The sequence below is a fragment of the Diachasmimorpha longicaudata genome, chromosome 3 (genome assembly GCF_034640455.1).
Source record: "Diachasmimorpha longicaudata isolate KC_UGA_2023 chromosome 3, iyDiaLong2, whole genome shotgun sequence".
NCBI classification, from domain to species: domain Eukaryota; kingdom Metazoa; phylum Arthropoda; class Insecta; order Hymenoptera; family Braconidae; genus Diachasmimorpha; species Diachasmimorpha longicaudata.
The window spans coordinates 6,867,090-6,879,238 of record NC_087227.1 but is presented as its reverse complement, the minus strand read 5'-3'; the positions used below and the strand labels follow the sequence as shown (position 1 = coordinate 6,879,238).

At 41.0% G+C, this 12,149-nt stretch overlaps 1 protein-coding gene across 2 annotated transcripts; it reads left to right on the top strand.

Moving 5' to 3' along the window:
* The first annotated feature begins 343 nt into the window (after positions 1-343).
* LOC135160587 (nucleoredoxin-like) lies at positions 344-12,070 on the top strand. 2 transcript variants are annotated; one of them, XM_064117289.1, is made up of 7 exons: positions 344-2,033; positions 8,371-8,640; positions 8,863-8,963; positions 10,685-10,880; positions 10,962-11,052; positions 11,325-11,461; positions 11,638-11,779. In XM_064117289.1, the coding sequence occupies exons 1-7, from the start codon at positions 1,440-1,442 to the stop codon at positions 11,740-11,742; spliced, it is 1,494 nt and encodes a 497-aa protein (XP_063973359.1). In that variant the 5' UTR covers positions 344-1,439; the 3' UTR covers positions 11,743-11,779. The 2 variants fall into 2 exon arrangements, with proteins under 2 accessions (XP_063973359.1, XP_063973358.1); XM_064117288.1 differs by having other exon boundaries at positions 373-2,033; positions 11,682-12,070.
* Positions 12,071-12,149: the final 79 nt, after the last annotated feature.

The following is a 12,149-nucleotide window of genomic DNA, read 5'->3' as shown; positions in this document are numbered from 1 at the left end:
AATGTACTACCGGTGTAGGAAGCATATCTCCCGGGAGCGAGGGGTATCTATACACGAAATACTGTGTTTACGTTAGGGCTGAATGAGGGCTGAGGCACAGCACGAATCCGGTCATTAGGGGGTGATTAAACTTCCGGCGGACGTGTGTCCCTTTCGATAGACCTGGCTTATCAGATGGCTTTATTGGAAATTATTTGGAAAAGCCAATTCTACTTAACTCGATGAACGAGAAATCGTTTCAACAGAATCTAAAGAATTCCGAATGTAAAGATTCTATTCAGTCAACTTTTGAAGTGATTTCGTGAGAAAATTTACTACTTCAGTTGTGAAGTCGTAAACCTCTTCAAGTAGATCGTGAATATCTGGGAATCTGAGAGAACGTAATTTTCTCTTCCCCTTTTTTATCTGTCATAATTTCCCAATAAAAAATTTTATCACGAAAACTTAACCATTCCTCTCAAATCCTGGAGATTCTTCGATAACTCAGCGCAGAGCTGAGCTTCTCTGTAAACGCTCGAATGTTCCTGACGATAAGAGGAAGAGTCTTCATGAATTTCGGGACAACCAGACGTTCTGGGAGCTGGGGGTTTAATCCTCGTCAACTGAAAGGAAAGATCTCTTCATGAGACCGACGGTTCGTGTGCTCACTTTCACCAGTAGGATTTTTCCTGAATTTTCCCAGACTGGAACACTTCCGAAACGTCTCGTCCACCTGAACCGAATGAAACTGCATCAAAATGAATCCCGAATGCCCCAAACCGATTACCAAAGCCTCACCCGAAATTTCACTTGTCAACGAGGGACACAACATTTCTTCATCGACTCCACACTGAATTCCTGCACGTTCACATCGAATTCCTTGAATTCCTCCAGCCAAGCTCGTTTGCTCTCCAATGGGGCTGCCCACAAGACAAGACGACATTTTGCCAGCTCCCATCTCAATCTCGTTGGAATTAATATCGTTTCATCTCGTAAACAATAAGCACAGGATCGTCTTGTATCGAGCCGAATGAAAAATTAAAATTCCATTCCCCTCTGCATCTCGTCCTGCTGAGATGAGCAGGAACAAGCCTATCGTCCACCTGCTGATGATCGAACCGAGAACACTGATGGATTGAACTATTTTCTGTTTTTCAATGCAAATCCATAATATTCCAAATAACTGGTAAACAAAGGAAAAATTTAATCTCGACGGGACCTTCGCCTCGATGAGGGTCTCGTGCTGATCTCGTCTCTAACCTCAATTGTATTCGTGTCTGGAATGTTGAAGACGAGACCCAGATCAATCTGAATCTCGTCTGCAGCCCTTCTGCTTCTCTTCGAGCCGGGTAAGACATCTGGCCAGGTTTCCCATATTTTTAAATGCGAAAACAGCAATATCCCTCTCCCCCAACAAACACATCGGTTGCAATAAAGAGAAGTGGGGGAGTCTCCCCCGCATGAGCAGACGCCGACTAGTCTCGTGGCTTGCCTCCCGGCGTCTGGCTAGTGGAGCGCAGAGCGTCAAACCGTCAACATTATTTTTTACTGAATACATTGACAACGAATTACTGGGCACAATGGCTTGTACCGAGAACATCGTGCCGTCTGGTGCAATACCAAAAAAATCGTGCACCAATCTGTCCCTGTCATCCACCAGCGACAACACTCGTCATCAACCCTGGCAGCAGAGGCTCTTCGGTAAACAATTGCTTCACTGCAGTGATAGTGGAAAACTTGTTGATGTTAACAGTGCACTTGTCGGCGAGAAAGTCCCAGTGTGCGACATCATCGGTGTTTACTTCAGCTTTATCAATCCTGGCGCCACGTGTGATGATTTCACGAGACAATTGATCGACTTGTATCAGAATATCAATGCTGGTGTTGTTGTGAATGGAGATCATGGGGAGGGGGTTAAGAAGAGGAAATTTGAGGTAGTGCATGTGGTGCTCTGGAGTAATGTTGCTGATGTACTGGATTTTGAGGAGAGCTTTCGCAATCATGTGGCGGATTTGCCGTGGCTAGCTGTACCTAATCGAGATTACGAGAGAAAGGTGAGGGTAATTGCTTTATTTAGAAATTATTGTTAAAAATAACGTGAGGATGTTCTACACAATTTTTCCCCAAAAATTCATGCTTTTTTTATTGTTCTTGGAATTTACGGTGGCATTGACGAGGAAAAATATCCTGCCAGGGAGATTTATTGATATTTGTCGATTGAGATTAGGATAGAACCGGCAATTTCTTATTTTTATTTCTATTTTTATTGATGATGGCTAACTGTATACTGTAGCAACAAATATTCTATTCTAGATTATTCTGCTAATCTAGTGCTCTTCTGGGAAAATAAGATTTCTTCCCAGTGTGCGTTTTTTATTATTTAATGAGTCTCCAAGTTCAAGACGGTGCCCACATTTTCCTGCGTTTTTTCGAAGCTGTTAAAAAGAATCAGAAAACTGTAGAAAAAACGCATAAAAATTATCGCAGTGTCACGAAACTTCGTGAGCCATTAAATAACAACAAAACGCAAGAAAGTCATATTTTTCGCGTGAATCTGATCGATAAATTGCCAGAAAAATTTAAAAAACGTGAAATTTACTAACAGGATGTCTAACATCCCTCACTTTTTTTCATTCAAGCTTCGAAACATCGGACGCTTTATGCAAAATGAAATATTATGCGAATGACAAATGAAATACTCCTTTATTTCATTTTCTGAATTGGTCGAAAGAGAGGTCTGGATGAATAAAATAGTTTGAAGTCGTACAACAGGCGAGTTCTGTAAGTCAGAACATTTTTCTCAACAGCAACTTGCTTTGTACAGGTCGTTCACTTGAATATGTAATTTCAGAGAAAGCCCGGGCTTATTCCACCGCACAATTCTTTATTATCATTTACATTCGGGAGGAGGGATTTTTCAGGTAATTGGTGTGATCAGAAAGCAACTCCGTACTTCTACTCCTCATTCAACGACGCAAGCGAGTTTTAATTGGGCATTAAGTGATTGAGGTAGAATAAAAGAAGAATGAAGGAGCTGCGAAGTATTGATGCATTTTTGATGAATAGATTCGGAGGTCATAAGAATCAACATCTGCTCACGAGTGATTTCCCCCTATTTTTGAAGAATTTGATTCGATTTATTGACTTGTCTGAACGATATTGAGTCTGTCATATCAGGAGAAGGGAGTGAGGGCTCGAGTCCGTGAGTGGTTCGGAGGAGTGATTTCCTGCTGAGGGAGTGAGCCTTTGTCATTACACTTCAAAGGAAAATCCACAGCTGCACATGCACCTAGCCATTATCAAGTCATAATTCTTTATGTGTCTCTAGTGCAAGCAGGCATGAACCACACTGGGCAAATCTTCATGAGGCAACTTCATTTTTAACTTCAGTATTTTTTTCTCGAGAAACAACAATATTCTATAAACTGCGTACTCACAGAGATATTTCTGATTGTGAGAAATTCCGAATAAAAAATATTGAAGTAGTATACTTTCAGCGCAGAGTACACTCCACTCATCATGAATTGGTTGGCGACCCACATTTTCGATAGATGGGCTGTCATTCACCAAATGCATGCAGAATGAGGGAAAAAAGGAGAAAAGAGCATCGTAGGAGAAAAAAACACACGAAGTAGAAATCCCCCCTTGAGGCAAAACACATCTCAAGCCCTTTTTGCTCTTCATCTATTCCAACAGAAAGGCGTTCTTTGAGAGGGAAAAAAAGCGTACGGAATTTTTCCAAGGAAAACCGAAAAACCGAGTGTTCTTGAGAGAGAATTATTTACGAAACCAGGGGAAAAAAACCTGCGCATTATGTTAATTATAACTCGAGTGAGGATTTCTGTTGGTGAGGAGCTGGAGGTGGAGTGTATAAGACCAGACGATCACTGGAGCGTTGAAAATAATCGAGGGGAGCTCGGATAATGCAGCCATCGATCGTCTGAGAAACTTAATGAAGTTTGAAAAAAAAAGGAAAAAAATGGATCTGCAAACGAAGGAGATGACAGACTTGTTAGAACGAAGATTTTCCAATTCTCCATGTAGACACGTACCAGTTGAATACGTAATGCTGTTGCCCATCGAGCACGAACCCGCCTTACTCGAGTACATTTTTGAGAAACGCGAGAAATGCATGATGCAGTAATGTCCTGGGGCTTTCTCTCTGCCTTGCGAGCATTCTCGCAGACGGTCTACCCTCGCTCCATCGCTGTTGGGGTTCGGTGGCTCGAAGCATCACCCCCTCAGCGCGGCCAAACGTGCGAGGGAAAGCGTCGACAAGGAAAAAAAAAAGAAGGGAAAAGGGAATAAAGGGGCCAGACACGGGAGAGACGAGTTGGCCTTCCGTTGTCACGACAACTTTTCTGCGTCCCTTCCACTTTACTCTTTTGCAGTCTGTGTTTCACTCTTTCCGCATCGTATTTATGGTTTTATGCATATGTGGACGAACCACATTGGAGGTAAATAAAAATCATTTGCCAGAATTTTTTAATCCTTTGAAGGAATTTTTTTTAACAATGATTATCACACATCGCTTTGATCGGTTTATGAATGACACTTTCAGGTATTTGGTTGTTCAAAACAAATATCGTTGACGAAATTATATTTTTTTCTCGGTGTGCAGCAAACCACCGGAGTAATAATTTTTTTCAGGCGCTCTATTAATGTCAGTTCTGAGCACTAAATTATTTGTATGTACAACCGGAGACCCTCGAACTCGGTAAATAAATCGTACCGCTGCCGAGGCTGGCTCAAGTACCTTCAGCATTTTTTTTTTCATCTCAAAGGACCATCAATCAAGCTGACGTTTTCCTTCTCAAAAACATTGGAGATAAAATATCTTTGCAATCTTCTGGAATCATCGTTAACTCAGGAAAAGGTTGTCGGTGACGGGTGACGCACCTCAGACACGAACGCCCTCTTGTCGGGGGTGGGATGGACGGGGATGAAACGTGTCAATAACGATGATGTGACGATGGGGTGTTCAACTGTATTTTTTTCGAACAGTGAACGCCGGATTTTTGATGAGATTGAAAAATTTCAGGACTGGAACTTTTTCGTGTTCACAACTTCGGACCTCTTTCGCCTTTTAACCACCAGAATTTCCCTCAGGAATTTCTCACCCCATTGCTAATTGGGCAGCCATACAAATCGTTTTGGGGTACTCTATATTTTCCTGAAAAATTTCCTGGCGAAATCGAATGAGTTAATTTCCATCAGTGCTGAATTCACCCAATTTCCAATTCAATATGCCCTTATCTGATTAGCCAATCTTCTCACAACACTGCTCCAACAAAATCCCAAACTGACTCTTGGGGATATAACAAGCCCCTTGTATAGCCGGGAGCAATCCCCTTAAATTCAGAAGTTACCGGAAAATTCGCCGCTTTCCGAATCGAAAAAAAATAATACTTGCCAGCATCAGCGGTGTTGGCCGTCACCTCCGTGGCATTTACCCTCGAGCGTAGGATTATATGCTGGTATATTCCATCTAGTCCAAATTAACCCCGAGTTGATAGCCTCACCCCTAACTATCACGGTTGTATACATACACAATCGAACGGGGGAAAATCGATTTCAGCTATTAGGGATAATCGCGTGTGCGTCATGTCATTCTCTTCTGCGAGGAATCTGTCAAAAGAAGGGGTAGACGCGGAGGAGCGGTTGGAATGCAGAGTTCCTCGGCGATTGTGGATATTTGCTGCCTTGTGGTCTGGTACCCATCAATCCGTGGAGCAGATTGGGAGGATTGTTTGAATATATACAGGCAAGCATGGAGGGGAGGCTGGTAAAGAGACCTCGGTCAATACGTTGTTGTAGGCAGATGGGTGAAGGGATGTGCCTCGTGGATTGATACTGCCTTCTGGCTTATCAATTACACGTAATGCCTACAAAAATGAAAATCGAATTCGCTGGGTGGCTTGGAAAAGAAATATAAAGATTGGATTGGAATTGAATTAATTACGTAATTTAATTATTCCTTCATTGTTTTAATATCTCCAGGTAACTCAATAACTTTGAAGCCTGACCTGGTATGGGAGTTAAATCTAGGATCATGGAATTGTGAACGTCATGCTGCTATCAAGTTCAACACATCCGGGTGTTACTGTCTTATTTGCACCGGTAATCGATGCCCCCACATGCGATTAATATCCCCAAAACAAGTCCAGAGGAATGAATTCAATGGATATCACGTGTCACCGACCAACAACTTCCACCACCGAGACCACTGCTCAGGGTAATTACGTCTGCATCAGAATCAGAGAGCAACAACTCCCCTGTCTAATGTGAGAAGCAACAATATTCTCTTTGTCTGACATTCATCTCCCTTACCGTCATTTAGCAATTCGCTAGAACTGCGGTATATTTCACGTCACATACTTTATTGAAGGGGTCTTCGACCTCACACACTCGCAGAATCCACCCTAGTTTGTGATGGATTCTCCTTTCCCCGGCTTCGGTAATTTCTGCAGTGGCAGAGGCCGTGTTTTTCAGACACCCTGAGGAATATTGCCCTTTGGGGGAGGAGGGATTATTTATGAAATCCAGCTAAGGCTGCCAGTCCCTTCGCTCTTGGGTTAGATCTTACCTTTCTCGTGATTTAGAGCCCTTGGGGGTATACTCGGTGCTACCGCTCAGCTCTGTGGCAATTACAAGGTCAATTCAGGGAAAAGTCGATATACACATTTTGTTTGATTAATGGGAACAATTTTGTTCGTATCAGGAGACTATTTTTTATCTCCAATGAACTTACCATCATCACAATATTAGTGAATAAGTCATTTTAGAAAATATTTGAAGATACGAAGCAGTTGGCAGGACTGGACACGGCCATCTTGGATACTCCCTCTCTCTATCTATCGTCCTGAAAAATGGCGGCTCACCCACTTCGCATTTTCAAACAATGATGGTAATTGTTTATTGTCGTTTAATGGCGTTGCACTGGCTTCATCCAATTCCCACAAAATCAATAAATGCTTTAAACCATCGGGAAAAAAATCTATTGCTTCGAGGCTGTTAATGAAGATAAGTACTTCTAATTTGACCTCTTTATTATTGTTCCACATTATTGCTATTCACTTTCCAAAAATGGTCACTCAGACTTCTCGAAATAGCAATCAATCGTTCTACCACAAGATATTCACTCTGAAAATTTCGTAATTTTTATCATAGTACTTGGAACTCGACTGGAAAACATCCGTCTGCAGAACGCAATTTATACCGCACGTTCCCCCAAGCCATTTCTGGCACCCCTGGCATTGTGTTATCATTCATTGGGAATGGGTTTCATTGCTCGTCCGAGGGGGAGAGCACGAGAGTCGCACCAGGAATGAGGGAGGTCTGAGGCAAGTGGGTGGGAATAATAGAATGATAGAAGCGATTGTTTAGGGTCTTCATATTCTTTTTATATCTTCGAATCTAATGCCCAGGGTAAATTCCAACAATTTCACATTCACGTTGCCATTTTAAAACTCGTTCCAATTCACCATCCAGTCTCAATTCGCGACAAACTGGGAACCGAGGGATAAAATTTTCAGGAGAATGAGAGAAAAAAAGATTGCAATCATGGGGCTGTGTCTGCATTCATTCGAGTCTTCGGGGTGTTCAATCTTGCACCCATCGTCCAACAGTTTCTTCATTTCCCAGCTGTTTTCACTGTTGCAAAGGTTCTGGTTGTCCCTCAGACCTCGGCATTCATATATATTTTTTTTCATCCCCAATGCAAACGGTAGAGCAAAAAAAATTATACTCGACGGATGCCGCGGCGTCGTCCACTATGTTTCGACAGTCGTTTCAGTACGACAGAGAGAGACGAAAATGAGAGGGAATTGGGGAAACAAGTAAAAAGGAAACGGAAGTTATTTTCCGCTGTTGAGTGGCCCCAAGGGTTTGGAAACGCAACGAGAAAATCGAAGTTGGAGCTGTACATGCGTTTACATGTACACAGTTCACGTGAGAAGGAGAAATAAAGGAGCGTTCTTTTTCAGGGGTTGAAAAAAAAAACCCTGCGAGGGGATAGATAAGACGATTGGGAGAGGCAATCCAACCCACAGGGTCGTGACGTGCCTTACGATAAAGTCAGCGTCTAGCTTTTTTTTTCGTCTCGCGATGCTCTTGAAAACTTTTTATTAAAATGTAGGTCTTAAGTACAGCTTACGAACAGAAAAATACTTTATTTCAATAGAATAAGTGGATCTATCTGAATTAAATAATCAAATGAATTTATTTTAATGTTTATGAAGGGAATGGATCTTATGTAAACCTCATAATTTGTTTTCGGTACAATTTTATTTGTTGTTTGATGGCTCACTCCTGCGAGGGCTAATGTACGAGCTTCGTAAAATATTATTTTAGAATTTTCCGCAAAATCACATGACCATATTGATGTTGCAGACGAGATTAACGAGGAGATACAGAATCAAAACCGGTGTTCCGACCCTAATCCTCTTGGAAGGTACAAGTGGCTCTGTGGTGACTCGTGGGGGTGTGGAGAGGGCAGTGGCCGATCCTAGTGGCTCGAACTTTCCGTGGAGAGCTTCACATCCAAAGTCGGCCCTAGAGGATGGACCACTGATGCCCTGTGGTGCTCGAGACAGCAATGAACCGATGTTACACGAGGAGCTGCGGCATTGTGTGAAGGGGGTTTATTTCAGCGCCCACTGGGTATTTGTTGAAACGACTATTCGGATTGAATGCCAAACAATTGGTTGATGAAACAATAGATTTTTTTTTTATTATGAAAAAACAGATTGTTTAAATGTTTGATCGAAAGCAAAGTTAATTAAATCAAAGAATTCAGGTTTTAAAAATGAGGATACGTGAAATATGACAGTAACATTCGCGTAATTCGTCTTCCAATACTGAACTTCCTTTTCATTTTTCAAGTGCCCACCCTGCAAAGCCTTCACTCCGCAGTTAGTAGACACTTACCAGCGAATCCGGGAGAGAGGACACAACTTTGAAGTGATTTTCGTCAGTTCTGACAGGTAATTGTTATCAATTATTTAGGGGCTCAATTGTCTTGGGGTTGAAAGTCTTCAATTCATAAAAATTTCAGATGGTATTAAAAATTCAACGAAACATTTTAGTCATTGTCGATAGAAATTCCTGAACATTAATTTACCTGGAGCTTTTCATATTTATGTTTTCCTATTTTTCCTCTCCCTTCTCTTAAAAAATGAAATAAATAACTTTAGAAAGGTTGAGCCGACGATTTCATTTATCTCAATAGAATGCGCGGTATGAAAGATTTAAATTCCATAGAATATTTACCATTCAACATTTTACGCGTCATTTAGAAATAGAAACCACAACAAACTACGGGGAAATGCTATAGATTTTTCACGTGAATTCACATGGAGTTTTTTATATAATTTTTTCATCCGTGTGCTCGCTGGAGCCAGCAAGTTACGTTTTCACCAATGAATTTTCACCCTCGATCCGGGGACTCGCAACATTTTATACGCACACACAGAATTTAGACATATAGATAATAGCCCAGTGTTATCCGTGGCAAGGGACATTTTACCACGAGGGTGAAATTGTACAGGGTGCAGGGTAGCCGTGAAAATACCGTACTCGAATTGCTGATTATACCGAGGGGGTGAGCTTTTTTATGAGCGAAAGTGGTAGGGCGAATGCGACACGGGAGAAAAACGATCCGGAGGCTGAAAGTTTCGGATGTACAGCACTCAATACTTCAGGAAGAACTCCTGAGACGATTACTAGTGAGATAAAAAAAAATGAGAAAGAACATTTAATTTTGCGAAAAAGAGCCTACGTAGAAAATTTTTGTCTGCGAACGATCTTCAAAAATTTTCATAACAATCATCGAAAGATCTTCGGAAGACAATTCAGTAGTGAAGTGGTGAAACGAGACAAGTTGACTCAACTCTGAGAGGTGTTTTTGAGTAATACATATACGAATCTACGAGATAGCTGTCAAATCTTCCTCTAAATTTCTCGGTCAGATTATTATCGTTTCATTACTTAAGTCATCAATACTTTACGGAATTTTTTCCCCCACAAATTTATCCGGGAAAAATTAATTTTGTTTGATGGAAAACTAGCTCCCTTGATGCATATAAATTAAATAATCCATGCTTCGTCACCCTCAAGTCCGTGCATTATGCTGGGTCACAGGAATTTCAAGATAATCTGAGGTCTCGGCCATGAGAGAAAAGGATATAAAATAAGTTATATCTAGGATGTACCATTCACGAGCCCTAGTTGAGTTTAATACAGCATCGATTTTCCATAAAGCTTTGCGAAGAACCGTTCCCCGTCCCAAACTCGACTCCCGACGCTAGAAGCTTTTTCAGAGTTGTATTAATGCTTTTCTGTAGTTCTGTAATACTTTCTAATCTCGCAGGAACACTAGGGAGGACTTTAACGATTCTGAATGAATATGAATCACAAAATTAATGTCAATGTTAACCAAATATGAAGACGAGATCTGTCATTTGCCGAAATATTTTGAAAAAACAATTGGAGATAATATAACTAAATAATAAATAAATTATTCATAGAAACGCTCACAAGAACATTTGCAATTAAAAAAAAACGGTTTCTGCAAAAAAATTCGCCGACTCTTCTCTTCATGTGGTTATTTTTTTTATTCAATGCTTTACTTGAGGAGAATGGTCCGAGTACTCGGATATCCTTAACTTCATTGGTGGGATAAAATATATTAGATTTTTTATTCTAGGAGTGAAGAGTCGTATAACGTGCACACGGAGTCGATGCCATGGCTGCGGATCCCCTTCAATCAAGAGGAGAGACGGAAGAAACTGGCGATTGCACTCGACGTTCAAGCGATACCGACCCTCGTGATCCTCGATTCCAGGGACAATATTATCACTCTGGAGGGGAGGGCCGAACTACTGGAGGATCCAGAGGGGCTGGTAAATGACTTGTCATTAATGAAAGTGCTTTTAGGGGCGGGCAAAATGCAGGAGCTGATACTATTTTTCAATCTTTTTTAGAATTTTCCCTGGACGATCAGACTTGTCAACATCCTCACGGAAAAATATGCCACCTCTCTTCACGATGGCCCCGCTATCATTCTTTTTGTCGGTGAGTGACTCGAGTATTTATCATGTTTATTATGCTACCGTCATCGCAATAAATTTTTTGTGTAACTGAGAAAAGAGCGCGCATGATTTGTGGGCCTCTCGAGTTCAGCTATGTCATCGCAGATGACTAATATTTATTAAGTGCTCCTTTTGTTTTTGCGGGCAATTCATTTTTGGGAATGGGGGAAAGCTCATAGGATGCGGTGGAGAAATCGTAAAATTATATATTCTTCAATTTTGATTCAATTCAATCAATTTGGATGATTGATGCAGAGGGTGACGACTGTGAAGTGCAGTTTGGGGAGAGTGTTCTTCTGCCAGCAGCTGAGGCATACAGAAGGGACAGGCCCGATTACGACCCGAATTATGATGATCCTGATGGGACACTTCAATTTTTTGTCGCGCTGGATGTGAGTTCAATGTTTTTTCTATTTTTTGAAAGAGGTATTGAAGAAGATCAAGATGTTTGACTAGTTTGAATATGTTTTGGCATTATGCCAATTCACTGCAGAATTTTGAATTTTGAGTTTTTAAACTTTTACTAAAAATTAGTAAAATCCAATTCATGATTTTTTTTGAGCAATAGCAAAAACAAAAATACTATCCTCACGATGCCACCGTGAATTATAGGGGGAAACGTCCGATATATTACGTGAATTTGTCGGCTTGGACGATGCAGTACCACTGCTAACTGCCATAGACATACCCCGAGGGGTTTACGCAGTGATGGAGGATGGTGCTGAAATAACTGTCGACTCGGTTCAATATTTCATCGATGGATTTATATCCGAAAAATTGCCAACCAACAAGATAGCTGCCAGCCAAAAATCTAAAAGCGATAAAGTTAATGTCTGAGACTCACTGTCATTCAAATTCTTGTGTACAAAGTTCATCTCCTCAATGCATTGCATTCCCATCGTATCACTAGCTGAATAAATTGTATATTGTATTTTCCCGATGAACAGAGAATTCTCGTGATTCGGGGGTATTTAATAAAACAATACAGAACTGTAAAACTATTTCTCCTCCTTTTGTTGTTTTTTTTCCATTTTCACTGTATTATTTGACAATGAATACGGTAGTGTAATGTCGAACATC

Bases quoted from the DNA above. Each gene is read 5' to 3' on its own strand.
- LOC135160587 (XM_064117288.1), top strand. From the start codon at position 1,440: ATGAGCAGACGCCGACTAGTCTCGTGGCTTGCCTCCCGGCGTCTGGCT. The intron at 8,641-8,862 runs GTATTTGTTGAA...TCATTTTTCAAG, and splicing joins TTTATTTCAGCGCCCACTGG to TGCCCACCCTGCAAAGCCTT. The intron at 11,462-11,681 runs GTGAGTTCAATG...CGTGAATTATAG, and splicing joins AATTTTTTGTCGCGCTGGAT to GGGGAAACGTCCGATATATT.